The sequence below is a fragment of the Mobula birostris genome, chromosome 5 (assembly GCF_030028105.1).
Source record: "Mobula birostris isolate sMobBir1 chromosome 5, sMobBir1.hap1, whole genome shotgun sequence".
NCBI lineage: Eukaryota > Metazoa > Chordata > Chondrichthyes > Myliobatiformes > Myliobatidae > Mobula > Mobula birostris.
The window spans coordinates 91,942,693-91,969,542 of NC_092374.1; the positions used below are offsets into that span (position 1 = coordinate 91,942,693).

The 26,850-nt window shown below is 46.0% G+C and overlaps 1 protein-coding gene across 1 annotated transcript; it reads left to right on the forward strand.

The window, feature by feature from the left end:
* Positions 1–7,097: 7,097 nt before the first annotated feature.
* Positions 7,098–26,405, forward strand: LOC140197875 (uncharacterized). The gene is made up of 6 exons (XM_072258425.1): positions 7,098–7,239; positions 16,168–16,309; positions 17,123–17,208; positions 19,300–20,658; positions 23,202–23,426; positions 25,217–26,405. The coding sequence occupies exons 1-6, from the start codon at positions 7,152–7,154 to the stop codon at positions 25,276–25,278; spliced, it is 1,962 nt and encodes a 653-aa protein (XP_072114526.1). The 5' UTR covers positions 7,098–7,151; the 3' UTR covers positions 25,279–26,405.
* The last annotated feature ends 445 nt before the right edge of the window (positions 26,406–26,850 follow it).

Consider the following 26,850-nt stretch of genomic DNA (forward strand, 5'->3'; position numbering starts at 1 on the left):
GGAGTGAAAAGGAAAGTGAATCTGTATTGATTGAATTTGAAGAAGAAAGAGTGCCAAGGAAGGTGTTCCTGGGTTTCATGAGTTACCCAGTAAGGGTGTATGTGCCAAAGCCACTCAGGTGCTATAATTGTCAAAGGTTTGGACACAGAGCTAAAAGCTGTAAAAGGCAGAGGAGATGTGCTAGATGTGGGGGTGATCATGAATATGGAAAGTGTGGAACAGGAGTTCAACCAAAATGCTGCAATTGTGGAGGAGCTCATAATATTGCATATAGTGGGTGTGAGGTTGTGAGACGGGAGACTAAAATTCAAGAAATAAGAGTGAAAAGAAAGATCACTTATGCAGAAGCTGTAAGAATGTCAAGAGAACAGAATAATGCTCCTAATGAACAGGGAGCAATAGGGATACAAGAGATGCAACAAAGAACAAATGACAGGATTTATGTAGACAAAAAGGCTCTAGTAACATTCATTGCAGGGGTGATTAATAGTATGGCTGAGGTAAAGTCAAAAAGTGACAAAATTCAGCTGGTGGTAAAAGCAGCAGTAAACTATTTAGGGTTAGTAGGACTGACATGGAAGGAAGTGAGGGAGAACCTCAGTAATCAGTCAAGCCAGGAAGTGTCATGTGTTGGTTAATACTAATTATGGTGATTCTTTTACAATGGATTGCAAGGAGCTTACTGGCCAATAGCCAGGAATTCAAGCACTTTATTAAAGAAATGGTTGGAAAACTGGATGTAGTGTGTATTCAGGAAACTTGGTTGAAACCAACTTTAGACTTTATGGTATATGGGTATACAATGATAAGGAAAGATAGAAATCTAGGGGGAGGAGGGGGCTGTGCTATGTTAATCAAGCAAGGTATACCATATAGGGTACTGGAAAAAGGAGATAATCAGGAATACATAGTGGTGGAAGTGTGGGAGAGAGGGGAGGGAGTGGTTATAATTAACTACTACAATCCATGTAAAAGGTTGGAATTGGACAGCCTATTAAAGATACAAGGACAAAACAGACATAAAGTAGTGTGGTGTGCAGATTTCAATGCTCATAGCACAATATGGGGGGATCAGATTACAGATCCAAATGGAAAGGTAATTGAAGATTTGATGGAAGAAAGGGATTTGGTGTGTATGAATGATGGTAGCGGCACGAGGATAGATATAACAACAGGAACTGAGTCAGTGTTAGATACTACATTAGTGTCTAATACCTTGGCTGGCATTAGTAACTGGGGAGTTTGGACTGCTTCAACAGTAGGCAGTGATCACTACCCAGTTTTGTGTTCAGTGGGTGAAAGAGTTGAAGTAAGACCAGGTGGCGGAACCCCAAAGTGGGTGTTTGAAAAAGCTGATTGGGGTAAGTTCCAGAAGCTGAGTGAAGGAGGGTTGACAAATATTGATATTTCTGGAAATGTTGATGAATTAAACAGTCAGGTGACTTCAGCAATTATCATGGCAGCAGAAGGATCTATTCCCAGGAGTAAAAATAGGATGAATAGGAAACTGGTACCATGGTGGACAGAGGAATGTTGTCAGGCTGTAAAAAAAAACAGAAATAGAGCATTCAGGCTAGTTAAAAGAATCCATAATATGCAGCATTTGGTTCAATATAAGAAAGTACAGGCAGTGGTGAGAAGAACTATACATCAAGCTAAAAGGGCAAGTTGGAGGAGTTTTTGTGACAAGATAGGAAGAACAACACCTGTGGGAGAGATGTGGGGAATGATTAAGAGGATGGGAGGAGATAGAAGGGAATGGGAATATCCAGTAATGATATCTGAGGAGGAAACTGCAGTCTCCAGTAGGGATAAGGCTGAGATCATGGCCAAGTCATTTGTACTGATACACAGTTCAGAAAATTTGTCTGAAGAAGGGAGAAGGAGAAGGGAAAGAATAAATTATGTGGATTAGGTTAAGGCTGGGGCATTGTGCATTAAACAAAACATTGAAAATGATAGGGAAACACCAGACAGGATTGTGTGAGGAATGTCAGGAAGAGGAGTCAGTAGAACATGTAGGTCTGAGTTGCAGGAAGTATGGGATACAGAGAGATGATGAGAATTAATCTAAGGGAATTGGGGGTGCAGGAATTCACATTAAAAGGGTTGCTGGGCATGGGTGAGAGAGCACAGGTCAGGGTATTTTTAGCTTTCTTAAGGGGTACAGGGGTTTTTTATAGGATATGATGGATAAACAGGAATAGGGTTCTAGGATGGCCAAAGATGGGAGGATAAAGTGTAGGTTAGGGTGTGTGTGGGTGTGTGATTGGGTGAAGGGATTTAGAATCTAAGTCTATTACACATTCCGGAGCAGAAGGTGGCGGTAATGCGCCATTAAGTTGGGTGCCAACCGCCGTAAGACAAAACGGAGAGAGCTTCAGTTGCTGGATTGTTCCTGTCAAAACCCCCTGTCTGTATCCCTTCTCGGCCCCTTCCTCCTGAGGCCTTGCCTCGCCTGCACCACTGTCAAGTTCAACCATTGGAGCAAGATCAGAGCCTTGCTGTGTCAAGATAAGAAACTGTTTGTCGTTGTTGGGAACTGTCTCTGTGTCCACACCTTCGCTAGGTAGGTCCGGCCGTTTGCCGCTACCTAGTGTTGGGAACTGTCTCTCTGTGGTCTGTGTACGAGCCCCGGCTCTATGTCCTGCTTCCTAAGAGGGGTCCTGACTCTGTGTAGAGCCCTGGCCCCAAGTCCTGTTCCCAAGGAGGGGTCCTGGCTCTGCGTTCCTGTCCCCTCAGGTCCAAGGCTCTGCGTTCCTATCCTCCCTCAACCAGGTTAAGTCTTCGTGTTCTTGTCCTGTGCTGGAGTTCCCTCGTCCTGTGCTGGAGTTCCCTTGTCTTGCCCAGGAGTCTCTCGTTCTGTCCTGCAGCCTCGCCTAGTCCTGTCTCCCAAGACCACGTCATGTCTTCGCCTAGTTCTGGAGTCTGAGCCCGAGTCAAGACCCAGGTTCTGGGTCCTTGTCCAGTCTGTGGCTCAGAGTCCGAACCCAAGCCTCGTCATGTCCCCGCCTCGAGGTACCCAAGCCTCGAAGTACCCAAGCCATGTCCAGTCCTGTAGCCACATCATGTCCTCACCTAGTTCTGGGGTCTGAGCCCGAGTCAAGACCCAGGTTCTGGGTCCTTGTCCAGTCTCTGGTTCGGAGTGCAAGCCCAGGCTCCTAGTCCTCGGTTCCTTGTCCTAGTCCCGCTTGCCAAGCCGGTGTCCTAGCCCAAGTCTGTGTTCTTGTCCCAGCTCTTTGGTCAAGTTCTGTTCCTAGTACTTCGGTGTCTCTGTCTTGCATTTGGATCTGCCACCAGCGCCCCCTTTATGACAGTTTTGGTCCATGGCATAAATAGATTAGGAGCTCCTGATGTATACCATAAAAAGTGGCTCGGCTAAGCTTTTATATTTGCAGATCTTCATCCGGTACTGGGACAGAGAAGGAATCAGAATCGGGTTTATTACCACTATGAATTGGGTTGCCTGTGGCAGCAGTACTATGTAAGGCTTAAAACTCACTATAAGTTACAAAAATAAATGCATATAAAAACAAAAAGTGCTAAAAGAGAGCAAAATTGTGAAGTAGTTGTATATTTGATACTTCAATAATATTTGGGTAATGTGTGTGTGTGTTAAGGTTTTCTGTTCATTTAAATAATTACATGTTACATGTAAAATATGTTAATTGCAAATGTCATCACACTACCACCTGATACATGTGTGCCTCATTTAAACTCAAAGTACACCTGTATTCCTGGACTTCCCATGTCTTCCTATGGATTAATTTAATGTTTTGAAGTTACAAAACACAGCGATACTGTCCATGGGTTCCCGGATCATTCGGCAGTCTGATGGCAAAGTGGAACAAGCTGTTCCTGAAGTGTTGAGTGTGGGTCTTTCAGGCTCCTGTACTTCCTCCCTGATGGGGGGGAGGCAGTGAAAACAGGATGGGGGGTGTTGGTGGTGAGAGCAGAGTGTACCAGCAACCCGCATTCTATTCCTGCCATTGTTTGTACATTCTCCCCGCGACCGTGTGGGTTTCCTCTGGGTGCTCCGGTTTCCTCCCACAGTCCAAAGATGTACCAGTTGGTAGGTTAATTGGTCATTGTAAATTGTCCCATGATTAGACTAGGATTAAATTGGGGGTTGTCGGGGAGTGTGGCTTAAAGGCCAGACAGGCCTATTTCGAGCTGTATCTCAATAAATAATTTAAGGAAGGGTATGTCCTGGATGATGGGGGTCCTTAATGATGATTGCCCCTTCATGAGGCACTGCCTCTCCCCCAGTAGTGGGGAGACTGGTGCCCATTATGGATCTGGCTGAGTTTACAATCTCCTGCAGCTTTATTCGATCCTGTGCAAAGTTCCGTCCATACCAGACGGTGACGCAACCAGTCAGAATGCTCTCCAATCTGTAGAAATTTGCTAGTCTTTGGTGACATACCAAATCTTCTCAAGCTCCGAATGAAATGCAACCACTATTGTTCCTTCTTTGTAACTGCATCAAAACGTAGGGCCCAGGGTAGATCCTCAGGGATGTTGACACCCAACAACTTGAAACTGCTCATCCTCTCCCAGCTGACCCCTTGAAGAGGACTAGTGTGTGTTGCCTTGACTTCCCCTTTCTAAAGTCCACAATCAATATCTTGGTCTTACTGACACTGAGTGCGAGACTGTTATTGTGACACCACTCAACCATTGAGCACATCTCCACGAAACATTGCCGTAGAAAAGCAGCACCTGTCATCAAAGGTCCTCACCACCCACTGCTGCCATCAGGTAGAAGGTACAAGAGCCTCAGGACTTGGACCACCAGGTTCAGGAGAAGTTACTACCCCTCAGCCATCAGGCCCCTGAACAAAAGGGGATAACTACACTCATTTAAGGACTCTTTTATCCTGTTAATACATGCTCATTATTTATTGCTATTTATTTATTATCTGCATTTGCACAGTTTACAGAATCTGTTTACAGTTACTGTTTTATTGATTTGCTAAGTATGCCTGTAGATAAAGAAAAAATCTTGGATTTATGTGGTGACATGTACGTACTCTGATAATAAATATCAGTTTGATCTTTGACTTTCACTTTGATCTGTCTCACTCCCATACACCACCTTGTCACCATCAGAGATTCTGCCCATAACAGTTGCATTTTTGATGAAATTATAGATGCTGTTAGCCACACAATCATGAGTGTAGAGAAAGTAGAGAGGCATGGTTTTGTGCAACTTGTTACTACCATTGGGAAGGAGGTACAAGAGCCTGAAGAGAGACACTAAAATTTTAGCGACAGCTTTGTCCCCTCTGCCATCAGATTTCACAGTGGTCCATGAAGCCACCACCTCATTTTTATGTCATGCACTGCGGCCGATGAGGACTGGCTCAGGGGCCTCCGCTTTCCTCCTCCAGAAGTCAATAATCAGCTCCTCGATCATGCTGACATTGAATGAGAGGTTGCTGTTGTGACACCGCTCAGCCAGATTCTCAATCTCCCTCCCAAATGCTGATATATATGGGAAAAAAAGGCTTTTTTTTGCTCTTTTCTTTTGAGGGGGCATACGGGAGTGAGATATATCAGCCAGTTAAGTGGTGTCACAGAAACAACCCTGCACTCAATGTCAGTAAGACCAAAGAGCTGATTGTGGACTTCAGGAAGGGTAAGATGTGGGAACCCACACCAATCCTCATAGAGGGATCAGAAGTGGAGAGAGTGAGCAATTTCCAGTTCCTGGGTGTCAATATCTCTGAGGATCTAACCTGGACCCAACATATCAATACAGCTATAAAGAACAAGACAGTGCTAATATTTCATTAGGAGTTTAAGAAGATTTGGTATGTTATCAAAAACACTTGCAAATTTAGTTGTAAATTTAGTCAGCTCCATTATGGGCACTAGCCTCTGTAGTATCCAGGACATCGTCAAGGAACGATGTTTCAATAAGAAGCATCCATCATTAAGGACCCCATCACCCAGAACATGCCTCTTCTCATTGCTACCATCAGGAAGGAGCTACAGGAGCCTGAAGGCACACACTCAGCGATTCAGGAACAGCTTCTTCCCCTCTGCCATCCGATTTCTGAATGAACATTGAACCCATAAACACTACCTCACTACTTTTTTATTCCTATTTTTCCACTACTTACCTTTATTTAAACTATTTAATATATTGTGGTAAGCATTTGGTCCATAATGACAGACGAGGAAGCTTGTTAAACTCAACAACAGTTTTATTGTGGTAAACACAAAAAAACAGACCAGATGTTATCACTCAGAGAGTGAACCCCAGTCTCATACAGACAAGGGAGGTGACCATCACATACCCCGGTTACAGTCAAGGTGATCCACACACACACAAGAAAATAACTTGTCACAAGTGAATAACTGCATAACCCAAACAAAATGAATTGGAATTTCCCACTATAATTCCACAGAAGCATTTTAACACAAGAACAACAAACAGTGCTGGTTATTAGAAATGCAGGGCAGTCTGATGGACAGCCTCTCTCCTCTCTCTCTCCTCCCCCCCCCCAGAGCATCACAATTATAAACTTAATGACACTGTAAATCATATATATGATGTACTGTAAATACATATATACTTAATGACACTGTAAGTCATATATATACTTAATGACACTAAGTCATAGTTTTTTTCTCTTTCTGTTATCATGTATTGCATTGCACTGCTGACACAAAGTTAACACATTTCATGACATATGCTGGTGATATTAAACCTGATTTTGATTCTGAAATTGTTTCAATTTATGCTCAGCTTTCATTTTCTTGTGAACTGCTTGCCTGATGTTCTGCGTCTGTGTGTCTGTGGTGCTGCTGCAAGTACACCTCCAGTTGTATCATGCATATGTGGGGCTGAGCACGTGACAGTAGCTTTAACTTTGCAACAAAGTTTTCCCCCTGTACCTTGGTCCATGTGACAACAATAGACCAAGATACCAACTCCATCTATGGCTGACGTGGACCTGTTGGGCCGCAGGGCCTGGGGGTGTTGCAAGTTGTGAAGAAAACTGCATGCTTCTAGATTTTTTTTCATGCGGTGCTGCTGATCTGCAGTGGGTTGTGGTGAGGTCAGACAGGAAGGTGATGACTCATAAGGTGGAAAGTACACCGAGCAGTTGAAGAAGATCACGCAAGGAGCCTGTTGGTGGATGTTCCTCCACGACTCTCTGCGCTCCCAGTCTCACAGGATGGTTCCTTCCTTGGTCGTTCTCTGCGTCTGCAGTTCCTGGATCACAGGTATGACCCGGCCAAAGCTAGGAAACGAGAGGTGTTGGGGGTTTCGACGGACCCCAAGGGTCTGTGTAGACCAATCACTGAAAGTTGAAATCTAAATGGTTCTTTACACCAAGAAAATTAGATTCCAATATTGGAAATAGATATTATTACAAATGGAATTATTATTAGAACTAGAATAGAATATAACTTGGTATTAGTTTTGGCATTGATATTAATTTTGTTGCTGAGGCCTCTGTCAGTCACAGCCAACCGTGGATGCTATGTCTTAGCTGTCTAGATACGCAAGTCAGGGCAGTATAGTATAGAGAGCAAGCTGTTGTCCCTTTAGAAATCTCGCCCTCTCCACGCATTTGACGAACCTAAAGAAACAACAGTTTTTTTCACCAGCAGCATTGCCGGTCAACATTGAACTCAATGTTGGACTGCCTTAGGGACTTCAGCTGTGAGATTTTTCCTTCAAGGTTTACTCCTGAGACCTTCCCATCAGAGGATACTGCCCCAAGGCAGCAGAGGTTTGAGATCAGAGTTTTCCTTCTCCTAGATCAGCTGCCAACCACAGCTGATGCGCCCCACCTGCCTGAAGCAACTGGTTTTAAGGCCTTTGCCCCTTCTCCTGTAAGTAGAAACAGTTCTGCTGGGCTTAGTAGCTAATACAGACATGAAAGTCAGGAGCTAGACTTGGTTGTCGGAGGCTATTTGAGCCTCACACCATTGGGAGCATTTAATAGGTAGTGGGAGCTTAAAGAATTAGATATTATTACAGTTAGAATTTTTATTAGAATTAAAATGGGGAATATCTTGGTATTGGTATTGATATTGGTTTGTTATTGTCTCATGTACCAAGATACAGTGAAAAACTTGTCTTGCGTACTGTATGCAGATCAGATCATGACACCATGCATTGAGACAGGACAAGGTAAAACAATAATGTTGCAGAATGAAGTGTAACAGCTACAGAGAAAGTGCAGTGCAGGTAAATGATAAAGTGTAAATCATAATGAGGTGGATTGTGAGGTCGAAAGTCCAGTTTATTGTGCGAGGGCTCCATTTACTAGTTTTCTAACAGGGGAGTAGAAGCTGCCCTTGAGCCTGGTGGGACTTGCTTTCAGGCTTTGGTCTCTCCTGCCCAAAGAGAGAGGGGAGAAGCGACTCCATCCAAGGTGGGTGGAGTCCGTGATTCTGTTGGCTGCTTTACCAAGGCAGCGAGAAATGTAGACAGAGTCCTTGGAGGAGATTTTCTTTCAAGCATAAAGTTATCTTTCCTGTCGGTAGGTGACCAGAACTGCACACAATACTCCAAATTTGACCTCACCAATGTCTTATACAACTTCAACATAACATCCCAACTCTTGTACTCAATACTTTGATTTATGAAGTGGGTGGTGGGATGGAGAAACATCTCCACCAAAGGAGGCATAAGGTGCTCCTTCCCTCCGCTAGCCTGCAGGTCACCCTTGGGCGAGGTGTAGCACCTGCTTAGCCCCCGATCAGGGTCATGTGAAGCCATGGGAGCAGGTGGTGGATAGTCGTATGAGCGGCCGGTGCATATCACAAGTCCTGGTTATGTGACCAGTGTCGCCAGGTAAACAATCTCTGAAGAGTATTGATAATGGCTGGGGTCACCCGTCTTGTAAAGACACTGCCCAGAAGAAGGCAATGGCAAAGCACTTCTGCAGAAATATTCCAAGAACAATCATGGATTGTCCACGTCATACAACATGGCATGTAATGGTGATAATGAGTATGTCAAAAGCTCTCTTTAAGACCCTACCTAGTGTACCGGTGACACAACCTTGAAGGAATAATGGATCTGTGTTCCCAGATCTCTTCATCCTTCCACACTCCTCAGTGCCCTACAAAGTGTCCAGGACTGGTGGATATGTGGATGCTGAGGTGCGTTCAGGAGGGTGGGGCTGAGGTGGGCAGTCAGCCCCGACCTTGCCGAGTGACGGGACAGTTTCGAGGGGGCAGTACAGCCTGTGGGTGCTTCACTTTTGTAAGCTCTCCAGCAGGAGGAAGGTGGCGTCAACAGGTACCAGGACATAAAGCATCGTGAACCTCAATGCCACCTTAATCTGAAGCTCAGGCCAGAACCCGGGAAGGGGAAGGGTCCAAGATGGAAACCTTTGCGTGGGTGTGAAGGACAGGTCCGTGGCGGACATCTCAGGATGTTCCAAAGCCAGCAGGACATAGGGCCCTGGATGGAGATACAGAGCAGAGTAGGCTCTTCAGCCCCAATTTAATCCTAGCCCAATCATGGGACCTACCAACTGGTGCATACTTGGAATGTGCCCAGAGGAATCCCACGTGGTCACAGGGAAAACAAAAAACTCCTTCTAGGCAAGGGAATTGAATCCAGGTCACTGGTCTCGTAAAGCATTGCGCTGACCGCGACTCTACCTTGCCATGCATTACAAAGGTAGCAGCATGATACTGTTGTATATTTGACTATATACCATATATGCTCTTTATGTTAACTCACTTCTTTTGAAATTTTCTGTTAACATTATTGTGTTAATTTATTTTATGAGCTGTATGTGATATACCTACTGTGTTTTGCACTTTGATCCGTGAACATCATTGTTTCGTTTGGCCGTATGTATTACTATGATTGCACATTGCACATTTAGACGGAGACGAAAGGTAAAGATTTTTACTCGTCATGGAGGTCAGAAATAAAGTCAGTTCAATGAAATGAAATTGAACTTTGGAGGGTGGGCTCAGGACTAAGAGGACCAGATCCCTGGCATTCCCTGGATGTTCACATCCCGCTGGGGGCACCTGTGAGGTATTTTTCCCCTTCAGCCAGTGAGTTCACAGCAAGATCCCAACGCTACCAATTATCGGCTGAGAGATCTCGAATGTTGGCGTGCCGGCCACAGGATAGGAAGTTTGTCTTGAGATGGCAGTGATTGGATTGTGCGTGTACGTGTCGGGGGTGTAGATTTCACCCAGTGTTACAGACAGCACTCTCTGCTCCCTCGTCGCCATTTTCCCATGAAAGCACGCCCCCCTCCTCAATGTCATTCCAATGGAGAGGGGGTTAGCTGGAGTTTGCGCTCACCTTTCCGAGTCCACACCACAGTACGTGTGGTTCCTTCCCTCTGGCAGCTCAGCACCGATAAACTTTCGGTTTTGACCGGGTATTTCCATCGCAGCAAGTGCCCCTTTCGTTTCTATTAAACATTAACAAACACAAGTCAGGAAATCCCCGGTTCTGATGTAACTCTGGCTGGAAGATTTGAATGGAGGTGGGGTGGGGTGGAGGTGAATCATTATAACAGAGAAGATCTGCCTCAGTCTTTGCTCAGAGTCCGCGCGTCCTCTCGGTGTTCGCCCGAGTACGTGGATCGCCGCTCCTCCTTCACCGTCGCCGCGGTTCACCGACTGCCTGTGCCTGCTCCCCAGTCTGAGAGCTTCCTCTCTCCCCACCTCTCTCTCCGCGAATCTCACCTGGGGAACTCTGCCTCCAGACCCGGCGAGTCTCTCTGCTTCACTCGCGGTCACTCTCCGAAATCTCTCTGCTTAAGGGCTCCGTGTTTGGGGAATCTTTCATGCTCTCGCTCTGTCTCACTCTCTCTCCCTATCAGGACTCTGTGTCTGAACATTTTCGCTTCCTATTCCCCATCTCTCTCTCTTCCCCTACATCTCTCTCTTTTTCCTGTTCATTTCTCTGCTCCCTTGTCTCTCATTCTTCCTCTTTACCTCTCCACCTCCTCTCCCTCACTCTTCACATCCTCTTTCTTCTCCCTCTCTCTTTTACCTCCTCTTTCTCTCTCTCTCACACACTGTGTGAGAAATCTACCCACCCTGTGCCCCAAGTCCCCGTTGCCCTGAGTCGAAGGGCTCTCTCTCTCTCTCTCTCTCTCTGTCCCGAGGCAGCATCTCTCTGCAATGGAACCACTCCCATGGACCCTGCTCGTCTGCCTTCTGCTTACCTGCCAGGTGACAGGTAAGTGAGTCTTCCCCTCCCTCAGAGGCTGGTGGGACGTGGAACTCTCTTCTGCACAGTCTGTGGATATTTTTAAGATGGACTGAGATTGATTCATGATTTGTGGGGGAGGCACGAAAGGTCACAAGAGGTTGGGATCAGTCAGGATTAGATGGTAGTATGGATCTGATGGGCCGAAATGTCCTCTTGATTCAAATGTCTATAATGCCTCCTTCATTTTGCCACCTAAGCCTTTAAGCTGCAGTCCCTACAACCCTCCAAGAACACTGGCCCCAGTGATGTGCCCACCCCTGGAGATGAGTCTAAAAGACACAGGAGCAGAATTAGGCCATTCAGCCCATCGAATCTGCTCTGCCACTTGATCATATCCGACTTATTTTCCCACTCAATCCCATTCTCCTGTCCCCTCCTTGTAAAATTTGAAGCTCTTACTGATCAAGAACCTATTAACCTGCACTTTAAATACGGCCCATGACTTGGCCTCCCCAGCCATTTGTGGCAATGAATTCCACAGCTTCACCAACCTCTGGCTAAAGAAATTTCTCCTCATCTCCATTCTAAATGGACATCCTTCTAATCTGACACTGTGCCGTCCAGTCCTAGACTATCTTTCTGTTGAAATTATCCTCTTCACATCCACACTATCTAGGCCTATCAATATTTGGTAGGTTTCAATGAGATCCTCCCTCATTCTTCTAAACTCCAGTGAGTACTTTTTTGTAAACTTCCGGACTCTCTCCAATGCCAGTACATCCTTTCTTACATAAGGGGCCTAAAACTGTTCACAATACTCTAAATGCAGTCTGACCAATGCCTTATAAAGCCTCCACATTATAGCCTTGCTTTTATATTCTAGTAAGACATACTGGTCTTTCCTGCAAGACCTATGCCCCTGTTGAAGGGCCTCAGCTCAAAATGTTGAGTCTTTATTCCTCTCCATAGATGCTGCCTGACCTGTTGAGTTCCTCCATTATTTTGTGTGTGTTGCTCTGGATTTCCAGCATCTGCAGAATCTTTTGTGTTTAGCATTACATCTTTGCTTTATCTTCTAGTCCTCTCAAAAATGAATGCTAACATTGCATTGGTCTTCCTCAGACTCAACCTGCAAGTTAATTCTGGTTGAGTTAACTTGCAGACTTAACTGCATGAGGACTCCCAAGTCCCTTTGCACCTCTGATTTTGAACTTGCTCCTGGTCTATGTCCTTGTTCCTTCTATCAAAGTGTGAGATCATACACTTCCCAGCACTGTATACCATCTGTCACTTTAGCTCCACCCATAAAGTTCTCCTGTAAAATCGAGTGAGATTCCCTGACTATTCTGCATCTGTTAATATTTGGTAACAGAATTTAAGCTTTAATCACCAGTTCTGTGGTTATAATGAAAGTTGAGAGTAAATTTATTATCGAAGTATGTATATGTCGCCATACACAACCCTGAGATTCATTTTCCTGTGTGTATTCAGAGTAATTACAAAGAAACACAATAGAGTTGACAGGGAGTAGACAGAGAGTCAGGTAGAGTTGACAGGGAGTACCTGTTCCACATGGTTGAAATGTCTAATACCAGAGGGCATGCATTGAAAGTGTGAGGGGGCAGGTTCAAGGGGGATGTGAGGGGTAAGTGTTTTTACACAGAGAGCAGTGGATGCCTGGAATGTGCTGCCTGATATGGTGGTAGAGACAAATACATTAGAGGCTTCTAAGAGACGTTAGGATAGGCACATGGATGTGAGGAAGGTGGAGAGATATGGACATTGTGCAGGTAGGAGGGATCAGTGTTTGGGTGTTTTTGATTTGCTTTTTAGCTGGTTCAGCACAACATTGTGGGCCGAATGGCCTTTTTCTAAACTGTACTCTTCTATGTTCTATGTTCAATCATGAAAATCTTCTCACCAAGACTGACAGACAGCCAATGTGCAAAAGAATACAAATACAAAAAAAACTAATAATAGTAAAAATAAAGTAAATAAGTAATATTGAGAATGGGGGTTGTAGAACATGAGTCCTTCGAAGTCTGTAGGTTATGGAAACAGTTCAGAATTGAGGTGAGTGAAGTTATCCATGTTGGTTCAGGAGCTGGATGGTTGTAGGGTAATAACAGTTCCTGAACGTGGTGGTGTGGAACAGAAGGCTCCTGTACCTCTTTCCGACAGGCAGGAGCTAGAAAAGATCATGGCCTGGATGGTGGGGGTCTTTGATGATGGATGCTGCTTTCTTGTTCTGCTCTCCTTGTGGATGTGCTCCATGTTGAGAAGGGCCTTTCCTGGGATTGACTGGGCTGTATCCACTACTTTTTGTAGGCTTTTCCTTTCTTGGGTATTGGAAATGGTAGGGCATGGAGGGGGTGCTAGCTGCATTAGGGGATAGTAGTAACTCAGGCAGCACTTCAAACCTATTATGGAATATTTGAAACCAAGGTCGGTGGGACTAGGTGAGAGTAGGAGTTCGGCACGGACTAGAAGGGCCGAGATGGCCTGTTTCCGTGCTGTAATTGTTATATGGTTATGAGACTTGGGAAGATATCCCTGGGACTGGAGAGCTTGAATTATCTGGAGAGATCAGACAATTCTGTTTTTTCCAGAAGAGTAGGAGGCTGAGGAACGACATGTTAGAAGTCCATAACATTATCAGCTGCCAAGATAGTTCAAGGTTCAAAGTAAATTTTATTATCAAGGTTCATATATGTTGCTACCCTGAGATTCACTTTCTTGTGGGCATGCTCAGCAAATCTATAGAATTGTACCTATAACAGGATCAATGAAAGATCAACCAGAGTGCAGAAGACAGCAAACTGTGCAAATGCAAATATAAATAAATAGCAATCAATAACGAGAATATGGGATAGTGAGTCCTTAAGGTGAGATCATCTGTTGTGGGAACATCTCAATGGATGGGCAGGTGAGTGTAGTTATCCCCTTTTGCTCAACAGCCTGATGGTTGAGGGGTAGTAACTGTTCCTGACCCTGGTGCTATGAGTCCTGAGGCTCCTGTACCTTCTACCTGATGGCAGTAAGTGAGAAGAGAGCACTTCATGGGTGATGATGATCTCTGATGATGGATGCTGCTTTCCTGCAACAGCGTTTCATGTAGATGTGCTCAGTGTAGGTAGATAATCACAGTCTTCTCCCTGGAGTTAGGGAATCTAAAACCAGAAGGCACAGATTTAAGGTGAAAGGGGATGAAGGGCATCAACCTGAATCATTGACTGTTTATTCATTGTCATAGATGCTGCCTGATTTGCTGAGTTCCTCCAGTTTTTAGTGTGGGTTGCTCAAGGTTTACAGGGGATCTGAAGGGGAAGGTTTTGGCAACAGAATGTTGGGTATGTGGAAGAAGAGAGTGAGAGAGACAGGTACAATAATAACAGCTAAAAGATACTTGGACAGGGACATGATAGGTAAGGTCCAGAGGGATATATTTGGACAGGGACATGATAGGTAAGGTCTAGAGGGATATATTTGGACAGGGACATGATAGGTAAGGTCTAGAGGGATAGACTTGGACAGGGACATGATAGGTAAGGTCTAGAGGGATAGACTTGGACAGGGACATGGATAGATAAGAGGGAAGAAGCCAGAATGAGAAGGTGCCTCCTTGTACCCAAACTTGTTTGTTATGGACATGGCCGATTGTGGTCCTTCCGTGACCATGATTGTTCTTGGCAAACTTTTCTACAGAAGTGGTTTGCCATTGCCTTCTTCAGGGCAGTGTCTTTACAAGACGGGTGACCCCAGCCATTATCACTACTCTTCAGAGATTGTCTGCCTGGTGTCAGTGGTCACATAACCAGGACTTGTTATATGGACCGGACATGCACTATTGTAAGGAGCACCTTACACTTCCTTTGGTAGAGACGTATCTCCACCCCGCCACCCACATACGCAGACAAGACATAACACAAATTCCAGTGACAACCTAGCACCACATTCAAGTGGTGTGACATCTGCTATGGCAAACTAAGAAACTTCTAGAAAAATACAGAAGCAACTATTCTGTAATTGCTGGAAAATTCAATGAACAATTAGCTGTTCAGGGATTATATAAAAATACATGCAAACGTAACAATTCTACACCCTAAACCAACCGGGTGGCCAGAACTACACATCATACTCCAACTGCAGTCTGACTAAAGTTTTATACAGCTGCAACAACACTCGAGTTCAAAGTAAATTCATTATCAACGTACACATGTATCACCATATACTTCCCTGGGATTCATCCTCTTGCTGGCATTCACGGTAGAACAAAGAAATACAATAGAATCAGTAAAGAGCTACATAGAAAGACAGACAAACTAGCAATGTGCAAAAGAAGACAAACTGAGTAAATACAAAAATCGAATTACAGTACAGTAATAATATTTGATGGTATGATTCAGAATTGTACGTTAGAGTCACTTTCTCGATGGTGTCCCGGAAGTAGAAAAAGAGGGCATACAGGAGTGAGATATACCAGCTAGTGGAGTGGTGTCGCAGCAACAACCTGGCACTCAACGTCAGCAAGACCAAAGAGCTGATTGTGGACTTCAGGAAGGGTAGGACGAGGGAACATGGAGCTTAGAAAAATAAAAGGCTATGGGTAAAGCCTAGATAGTTCTAAGGTAGGGATATGTTCCGCACAGCTTTGTGGGCCGAAGGGCCTGTACTGTGCTGTAGGTTTTCTATGTTTCTATATTGAACTCCCCTACCACTGAGGGTGAACATGCCATATGACTTTGTCAACACCTTGACCACTTTCAGTGAACTATGGAACTGGCCCCTGGTCCTGCTGTCCTTCAGTACTATTCACCATTAAATGTATATTTTTTTTTAAAAAGAGTTGCAGAGCTCTACAAGTTTTGCAGATATTGAAGAAAACATTGCAAAGGTGTTGCAGGAAGTAACATAATTTCAAAGCTCAGTCTGCTGATGTTGAGGACATCATGAAACCAGATTCTGATTCCGATTGACTGTTAATGTGGGTGTTTGATCTTCAGTTCTAGGTATTCGGCTGTCAGGGATGGTGGGCGTCCAGCAGTGTGAGATGATCCTGAAAAATACCTTCCCCCAAAAAATGTACCACATTCTGCAGAGTTACCGGACGATTCCAAGCATTGGAAACCAACCGGAATACCTGGAGTAAGTAATGAGCAGCTCAACATTATTTACAGGTACAGCACAAAACTGCCCTTGCTGCCCATCCCACCCCACCGCCCAGCAACCCACCTATTTAACACGAGCCTAACCGCGAGACAATTAACAAACACCAGATAACCTACTGACCAGTACACCTTTGGACTTTGGAGCACCCGGAGGAAATCCACGCAGTCACAGGGAGAATGTACAAACTTCTTAAAGATGGCGCTGGACCTGAACTCTCTGAACTCTGACAGCCCGAGATGTAATAGTGTCACACTAACCGATACACCATCTTTGTGTAAATACAGGATATAAGGCTGTATAACACTGGGGTACAGTATGGGTGGGGATGGATCTGTCACTGTATAACATCGGGGTACAGTATGGGTGGGGATGGGTCTGTCACTGTATAACACCGGGGTACGGTACCGGTGGGGACGGGTCTGTCACTGTATAACACTAGCGTATGGTACTGGTGGGGATGTTTCTGTCACTGTACAACACTGGGGTACGGTACCGGTGGGGACGGGTTTGTCACTGTATAACACTAGCATATGGTACCGGTGGGGATGTTTCTGTCACTGTACAACACCGAGGTACGGTATGGGTGGGGATGGGTCTGTCACTGTATAACACCGAGGTACAGTATGGGTGGGGATGGGTCTGTCACTGTATAACACCGGGGTACGGTACCGGTGGGGATGGGTCTGTCACTGTATAACACCGGGGTACGGTACTGGTGGGGATGTTTCTGTCACTGTATTGCTCTGGCCTACATTGTCCTACCTGCTGATCTGCTGTTTCTTGTCACAGATTCACAGCAAAGTTGGGGTGGAGGTTCTGTGTGAGTCCGCAGAAGGCCCAGCTGATGAAGGAGTATGTGGATTCTCAATCCAGAGGTGAGGGATTCAATCCCACAGTGATATGGTGCGGGAAGTCTCCCATGAGTGCCGGCTACTATGGGCTAAACTTTATTTTACATTCCCAGGACACCACTGTGGTGAGGGAAGGTGAGGTGACCAGAGACCCGGGTTCAATCCCGACCTCTGGCGTTGTCAGACTGTGCAGAGTTTCTCCCCACACTTCGTGTGATGGTCAGCATGACCCTTTGGGCCCATTTCTCTGCTCTACAACAAGCCTTAACTGCCCCTTTAGAAGAAGGTCAGGGGGGCTGAGATGCCTTAGTAACCCACTGCAGTCCCACTGGTGAAGGTGCTGTTCAGGTAGAATTTCCTGGGCTGTACCCATCACCTTCTGTAGGCTTTTCTGTTCCAGGCCTTGATGTAACTAGTCAGGGTATTCTTCAAAATTCAACGTAAGTTTATTATCAAAGTACATGTATGTCACCATATACAACCCTGAGATTCATTTTCTTGTGGGCATACTCAATAAATCCATTAATCATAACAGAATCAGTGAAGGACCATACCAACTTGAGCATTCAACCAGCATACAAAAGTCAACAAACTTTGCAAATACAAAAAGAAAGAAATAATAGTAATAAATAAGTGAGCAATAAATATTGAGAACCAGAGATGAAGAGTCTATAGGTTGGGGGAACATTTCAATGATGGGGCAAGAGAAGTTATCTCCTCTGGTTCAAGAGCCTGATGGTTGAGGGGTGGTAACTGTTCCTGAACCTGGTGGTGTTAGTCCTGAGGCTCCTGTACCTCCTTCCTGGTGGCCGCAGCGAGAAGAGAGCATGGCCTGGGTGGTGGGGTCCCTGATGATGGGTTTATAGAAGCTTATCAAAGCTTTTAGTGATATGCCAAATCTACTTAAACTTGTAAGACAGTAGATACCTTCTGTCCCGCCTTCTTTGTGACAGCACTTACATTCTGGTCCTCTGATACCAGGGGATTTAAATTGGAGAGGGAGTTCTGGGATTTAGATTTGAAGGACATTTTGGGAGTTCAGCATCTTAACTTGAACTAACACCCCAGATGCCCAAACTAACAATCATCAAATCCAGTTCAGATCCCAAAATGGTAGCGATCAATTTTAACCAGTTAATTAGTAGAATTTAAACAACTAGCCTTAAAAAATCATCTAATTGTTTCAGCTTGTTGGGAAGGATTCCTTCTGGATCTACAGATTACAGACCATAGGATATACACTTCACGGCCACTTTATTAGCTACCTCTTGTACCTAATAAAGTGGCCACTGAATGTGTGTTCGTGGTCTTCTGCTGCTGTAGCCCATCCACTTCAAGGTTTGACATGTTGTACGTTCAGAGATGCTCGTCTGCACACCACTGTTGTAACAGCTGGTTATTTGAGTGGCGACAGAGTGCAGGAGAAGAATTAGGCTATTCAGCCCATCGAGGTGTCGGATAAATGGTTGAATCAAGTACATGAACAACATTTAAAAAGGCACTTGGACAGATACATGGACAGGAACGGTTTTTGGGGGATATGAACCAAACAAGGGCACAGAGTCTATTCAGTGTTGAGGTGAGTGAAGTTATCCACACTGGTTCAGGAGCTCAGTCGTTGTAGGGTAATAACTGTTCCTGAACCTGGTGGTGTGGGTCCTAAGGCTCCTGTACCTCCTGCCTGATGGTAGTAGGGAGAAGAGAGCATGGCCTGGATGGTGGGGGTCCCTGATGAAGGATGCTGCTTTCCTGTGACAGTGCTCCTTAGAAGTGCTCAGTGGTGGGGAAGGCTTTTCCTGCGATGGACTGGGCTGTACCCATCCCTTTTCCATTCCTGGGTATTGGAGTTTCTATACTAGGCCATGATGCAACCAGTTAGGATGCAATCTACTGTGTAACTATAGAAATCTGTCAAAGTTTTAGATGACATGCTCAATCTATGCAAACTTCTTGGAAAGTAGAGGCGCTGTTTTGCCTTCTTTGTGACGGCACCTACGTGCTAGTCTGAGGACAAGTCCTCTGGTATGATAATACCAAGGAATTTAATTTCTTAATTTAAAAAATGAACAGATCGGAGATACGAGGGATTGTTGACCATGCCTTTTGGTGTCACAGGTATCACAAAGTTGATACAGGAGATGTCTCAAGTTGAGGGCCCAGCGCTACCCAATGCAGCACCAACTGAACCAGTGGGACAGGAAGGGAAGACCATCTCCAGCCTGGCCACCACACCGCTCCCTACTGTGGAGGGACAAGACCACAGCAATGGCTCGTCAACCCTATCCTTCCCTCAGTCAACTAGACTCTATGAAGAAGAGGGAACACCAACCAGTAGTCCATCGGCCAAACCCTTCCCTGGACTGAAGGAACAAGACCATGGCAATAGTCCGTCAACCCTATCCTTCCCTCAGTCAACTAGACTCTATGAAGAAGAGGGAACACCAACCAGTAGTCCATCGGCCAAACCCTTCCCTGGACTGAAGGAACAAGACCATGGCAATAGTCCGTCAACCCTATCCTTCCCTCAGTCAACTAGACTGTATGAAGAAGAGGAAACACCAACCAGTAGTCCATCCGCCAAACCCTTCCCTGGACTGAAGGAACAAGACCATGGCAATGGTCCGTCAACCCTATCCTTCCCTCAGTCAACTAGACTCTATGAAGAAGAGGGAACACCAACCAGTAGTCCATCCGCCAAACCCTTCCCTGGACTGAAGGAACAAGACCATGGCAATAGTCCGTCAACCCTATCCTTCCCTCAGTCAACTAGACTGTATGAAGAAGAGGAAACACCAACCAGTAGTCCATCCGCCAAACCCTTCCCTGGACTGAAGGAACAAGACCATGGCAATGGTCCGTCAACCCTATCCTTCCCTCAGTCAACTAGACTCTATGAAGAAGAGGGAACACCAACCAGTAGTCCATCCGCCAAACCCTTCCCTGGACTGAAGGAACAAGACCATGGCAATGGTCCGTCAACCCTATCCTTCCCTCAGTCAACTAGACTCTATGAAGAAGAGGGAACACCAACCAGTAGTCCATCCGCCAAACCCTTCCCTGGACTGAAGGAACAAGACCATGGCAATGGTCCGTCAACCTTATCCTTCCCTCAGTCAACTGGAGCCCGTGAAGAAGGGGAAACACCAACCATTGGTCCATCCATCAAACCCTTCCCTTGGTTGAAGGAACAAGGTATTAGCACCTTATCCTTCCCACAGTCAAGGTCAACTGGACCCCACAAAGAGGAGGGAACACTGACCTTGGACCCGCCAACCACGCTGTATGCCGGGCCTCGGGAACAAATGGAAGAGTGGCTGCTCCAGGGCCAGCCAGTGACCCACGGAGATGTTCCAACGGGGCGAGAACCAACAGAAAGCAGCGGGGCAAGGACCACTGGCACCTCCGCCGCAGAAAACCCTCAGGACGGGAGCAAGGAGGGCGGAGGCTGGAGCACCACGCACACCTCCAGTCCTGGTAAGAATCCCGTTCCCCGGGCAGAAAACTGGAAACACTCTCCCTTATGCCCCCTGAGTAAAGCCCAAGGAATAACATCTTGTGGAAGTCAGCAAGTCAGGCATTTTGTGTGTGCTGGTTGCTGACTTCCTCCAGCATTTTGTAAGTGTGTTGCTCAAGGCTTTAACCACAGAAACTCCTGTGTTTGGAATAATCTCTGGTCGAAATTCTGACAGTCCAGCGTCCTTGGGACTGCTGGCACCAGATCGGCAGATATTCTCCCCACAGGTGCCGCTTGACCCACTGTGCCTCCGGCAAATCAATTGTTACTCCAGACCGCAGCATCCTGCAGTCCACTGTGTCTAAATTTTCCCAACTATCCAAAGTTATTCCCACTACATATTTCACTCTCTTCTTTATCATATTTTTTCCAGTGAATCTGGTGAGTCTAAAGGGAGTGGGATCTTGGGATCTAGGGATCTATGGATCTCCAGGCCATAAACACAAGAGTTACTGCAGATGCAGGAAACCTTGAGCAACATATGCGTACACAAACGGTGGAGGGACTCATCAGGTCAGGCAGCATCTATGGAGGGGAATCAACAGTCAATGATTCAGGCAGAGACCCTTGATTTTGACTGAGGTCTTGGCCTAGAATGTCAACTGTTAATTCCCCTCCAAAGATGCTGCCTGACCTGCTGATATCTCCTGACTCTTTCCCAGGCTTCAAACCTACCGACGTTCAGAGCCCTGTGTCCCAGATTCCAATCCCAGCTCCCACCCTGCACTGTCCTTACATTTCCCACTTGCACTCCAGACCTCCTAGGAGGAACATTGCAGACAAGGATTCGGGAGAGATGCCAGGATTTCTGAACAATCTGGATGCCGGATTATCGGGACTTTTAGAAATAGGGAATAATAAGCTCTAAGGTGAATTAAACAACCCTGTGTTAATTGTGGGGAGTGTTGTGTCATAAAACCAGTATATAAGGCCATAAAGATACAGGAACAGAATTAGGCTATTCTGCACATGTAGTCTGCTCCCCCAGTTGATAATGGCTGATTATATTCCAAACCCATTCTCTTCCCTTCTTTCTGTAACCTTTAACCCCCATGCCAACCAAAAACCCATCAGTCTGTGCCGTAATGATGCCTCCACAGCCATCTGTGGCAACAAATTCCACAGATTCACCACTCTCTGACTGAAGGAATTCCTCCTCACCTCCGTTCGAAAGGGACATCCCTCTATTTTGAGACTGTTGCCCTCGGATCTTTATCCGATTAATTTCGTTAGCCAGAGAATGGAGAATCTGTGGAATTCTTTGCCAAGTCACTTTAAGGCGAAGGCTGATAGGTTCTTGATTATTCAGAGCACGAAGGGATACAGGGAGAAGGCGGGAGATTGGGGCTGAGAGGGAAAGTGGATCAGCCAGGATGAAATGTTGGAGCAGAGTCAATGGGCCAAATGGCCTAATTCTGCTACTATGTCTTATAGTCATAAAGAAGTACAGCACAAAAACAGGCCCTTCAGCCCATCTAGTCCATGCCAAAGCCATTAAAACTGCTTACACCCATTGACCTGCACTGGGACCATAGCCCTCCATACCCTTACCATCCATGTACCTATCCAAACTTCCTTTAAACGTTGAAATCAAGCTCGCATGGTCCACTTGTGCTGGCAGTTCGTTCCACACTCTCACAACCCTCTGAGTGAAGAAGTTTCCCCTCATGCTCCCCGTAAACTTTTCACTTTTCACCCTTAACCCATGACCTCTGGTTGTAGTCCCACCCAGCCTCAGTGGAAAAAGCCTGCTTGCATTAACCCTATCAATACCCCTCATAGTTTTATATACCTCTATCAAATCTCCTATCAATCTTCTATATTCTAAGGAATACAATGCTAACTTATTCAATCTTATGGATCCTAGAGTCTGCCACTGATGGAAACATCTCCTCCGCATCCATTCTACCCAGGCCGTTCAGAATCCGCTACAGTCACTGAGGTCCTTTAAAAGAGCTCTCCTCCTCCCACCCTCATTTCCCACACAGCTCTTCTGGAACACTTAAAGAGATTTGGAAAGATTAGCTTTATTTTTCACGTGTATATCAAAACATACAGTGAAATAGGTTGCTTGCCTTAACAACCAGCAGAGTCCAAGGATGTGCTGGGGGCAGCCCGCAACTGTTGCCACTTCTGGTGCCAACGTAGTTGCCACAACTTACTAACCCCAACTAGTAGGTCTTTGGAATGTAGGAGGAGACCAGAGCACCCGGAGGGAAGCCCAGCAATCACGGGGAGCATGTACAGTACAAACACGGTACAGAGAGCAGGAGGGGTTGAACCCCAGTCACTGGCGTTGTACTACCATGACTCTCTGCTACAAATCCCAGATGAAGCCCCTGCCCCCAAGCAGCTTGTTCTCAATCGCAAACTTCTCCGTCACCTGCCTCTCCTCCTCCGCTCCCTCCCACTCCCTCCCCGGTGAGTGACCGAGTCAGGGCCCCACCCGCCGAGCAAGGTCCCAGCCACTTTCACAGGTCTGCACGTGCTGCTCTTTCCACAGGGCCAACGAGGGGAGGCGGCAGTCTGAGACCAGGGGAAGAAAAGGTCGTTCTCAGAGTCCACCCCAGCTGGGGATCTTCCCACAAGCGACACGGAGGCTCGGGAGAGACAGGCGGTCACAGGTCGCATTTTTACGTGTTCCTGGGATTGCTGGCGCTCGTGGTCTTCCTGATGATCCTCGGTGTGTTTGCCCACAGGAACAACAGGTCTACAAGGGCGCTGGGAGGTAGGTGCATGAGGCGTGAGCATTTATTATTGTTGCATGAACCGAGCTGCAGGGGAAAACGAATTTTGCGTGTTGCCCATATAGGTTACTGATTGCCGCAGTGCACTGAGGTAGCACAAAGGGGAAACAATAACAGAATGCACAATAAAGTGTTACACCTACAGAGGAAGGGCAGTGCAGGTGGACAGTGAGGTGTGAGTCCATCTTACTATACAAGTGGTTCATTCAATATTTTTATAACCACAGAAGCAGTCATTGCATCCAACGGGAGAGGGATTCAGATTTTGATTCATCAAAACATACAGTGAAATGCATCATTTGAGTTAACAACCTGAGTATTATATTTATTTGTACATTAGAACAGTACAGTCTAGTACAGGCCCTTTGGCTCATGGTGTTGTGCTGACCTTTTAACCTACTCTATAATCTGACCCCTTTCACCTACCTGTGTCCATCTCGGAGTTTCATGTAACTGCCTCCACCGTCACCCTGGCAGGGCTTTCCACACACCCATCACTCTGTGTAGAAAATCTACTTTTAACATCCCCCCCTCCAGTCACCTTAAAATTCTGCCCCCTCGTATTAGCCACTTCCACTCTGGGGAAGAGCCTCTAGCTGTCCACTTGATCTGTGCCTCTGATCATCTTGTACACCTCTATCAAGTTGTAACTCCTCCGCCTGCATTTCAAAGAGGAGAGGCCCGAGCTCGCTTGACCTATCCTCACAAGACATGCTCTCTAATCCAGGCTGCATCCCGGTAAATCTCCTCTGGACCCTCTCTAAAGCTTCCACATCCTTCCTATAATGGCCTAGTTTTGCTCCAATATCTTCAGCTGTTGTGGGTTTTTGACCCCCATAAGGCAGAGAGGCCTCAGTGGTAGAGGGTACCTCTGACACAGCAGCACTCTCTACAGACTGCTTATAAAAGGTTCAGGTACGTTTACATTTATAAATACACAAACACAAGAGATGCTGGAAATCCAGAGAAACGCACACAAAATGCTGGAGGAACTCAGCAGGTCAGGCAGCATCAATGGAGATGAATAAACAGTCGATGTTTCGGGCTGAGACCCTTCATCAGGACTGAGAAGTCAAGGGGAAGATGAACAGAATAAGAAGGGGGCACCTGGTTGGAGCACAAGCAGGCAGGCGATTGGTGAGACCAGGTGAGGTAGGTGAGTGGGGAAGGAGCTCGCAGGTGATAAGTAGCTGAAGGAGGAGGAATCTGATAGGAGAAAGGGGCATGAGAGGGAGGTGAGCAGAAGAGAAGGGGTGAAGGAGAACCAGAATAGGGAATGGAAAAAAGAGAGAGGGGGTGGGTGAGTGATTACCAAACGTTTGAAAGCTTGTTGCTCATGCCATCAGGCTGGAGGCTACCCAGACAAAATATGAGGTGGTGCTACCCCAACCTGAATTTGGCCACATCATGATATGGACTAATTAATCAATCGAATCAAAATGGGTGACCTCTAGGAGATCCCAGCTTTTGTGACAGACAGAGCAAAGGTACTCAGTGAAGCGATCCCCACCCCACCCCCAGTCTACATCGGGTCCCACCTACGTGGAGGAGGCCGCACAGGATACAGTAGACAACCCCAACAGACTTGCTGGTCTTGTGGTGATGATGGGCTTTTCTGCTCAACATGGCAGTGGGTAGAAAGCAGGTTGGAAGTGATGGATTCCCAGTGGACTGTTTCTAAAAGTGTTCAGGTTTCACTTGGCAAATTTGGTTCTTGGATCCCTCTGAAACCTTTGGACCTTCTAACTGTTCTCTTTGCACCCATGTTCAGCTGCCCAGGTCCAAATGGTCCACTACTCCAGGGTGACTAGCAGCAGTGACGACATCGTATGAGGAGTGGGATGGCTGCATCCGAGAGAAGGAAGATTGATTGAAGCCTTTCTTTGTGGTCGAGCCGACCATCAACCTGACGATTTTAGGTGCCTACCACAATATTTCTCACTTGGATGCGGTGAGGGCGGCTGAGTGCATTTATCCAAGAAAGACTTTGACTGTGTTATAGAGTCCATTGGATGTCACGGGCTCTTTAAATTTTTGCATTCTTCCGTGTCCCACACAGGCAGAATTAGCACTCTTTCACCCTCCACGTCCCCTGTCAATACATTGTCCCTCCCTGATATCATGGTCCACATACCAAAGGACACTCCCTAGGACTATGAAGAAAGCAGGAAGGTGGCAGGAGGGCATCTCGGGTTTGAGAGACATCTCCCCAAAGTGGACGTCACCTTCCATTAAGTTAACTCCTCTCTCAGTCTAACATTGCCACTGATCCGCCTCCACTCTTTCCCTCTGAGCTTGTTTAGCCATCAAACCCAGAGTCAAACAATCCTGGGGGTGAGCAGGAGGAAAATCCCAGCCTTTGCTCCACCACAAAGCCAGGGCATGAGTCCAGATAGGGACTTGGAGAGAATTCCCGTGAGGTAATTAAACACTGGTGACTTCTCTCATCTATACTTTTAATGCACCCGGAGGGAATTGAGGTGGGAGAGATGGAGGGAGGGATCTGATGTTGTAGCCAATCTTGGGCCAGTCAAGACATTGTTGGAAAATAGAGCTGCCTGCTAGATGTGTCTGTGACTGCGGGCAGTCACAGATCAGGATGTTTATTTTCTCCGCCGGATTAGCACAGGGGCGACTTCTCCAAGACAACAGCTTGGCACAGAGCCCTGTACAGGGATAGACAGAGAAACAGGCTTGGAGCCTTAGTGAAGCTTCAAGCCACAAATACCAGTGCCTCGCTCCTTGCTACCTCAGTGGCTGCTTTGGCGATGGCTGTAATGATAAGATGCTGCTTTATTTTGGAATTCAACAATTAGTAATTTTTTAGATTAATTTATGTAAATTAATGACCTTCCCTGTGTGTTGCATCCTTGTATATGGAACGATAGATTGAGAGCTTGTGTGTTTAGTAATTTTTAATGTTTTGTAACGTCACAATATTAAACTAATTCAAAGGAAGACGTGCGAGTCTAACTTCGTGTTTACTGTAAGTGAAGCGCACGGGTACCACATGATAGCATCATGATGTACAGTAGGTAAAATTCATGTAGTTTCGTTTATAACCTGTAGTGAGTTATTCACACAAGCAAGAATGCTCAATCGACATTTTTACCAGGTTACTCAAATATTACTGACATATTAAATATATAACACACCTCCCTGCTTAGTTATAAACTTAACTCAATAGAGGATGCATCTCAGCTACATACTCAATACGTTATATAATACAACTACTATATACGGACATCCGTTCAGGCCTAAAGACTTAATCACTAGGGAGGCTTTCTTACTCTTCTGGGAGAATGTCTTTCCTGACGGGGTGGGGGTTGGGGAGGAGGTGTCACTCTGTCTGACAGGTGGGACTTGTGACTGTGAAAACAATCTCAGGTTCTGGGAGCTCCTCCA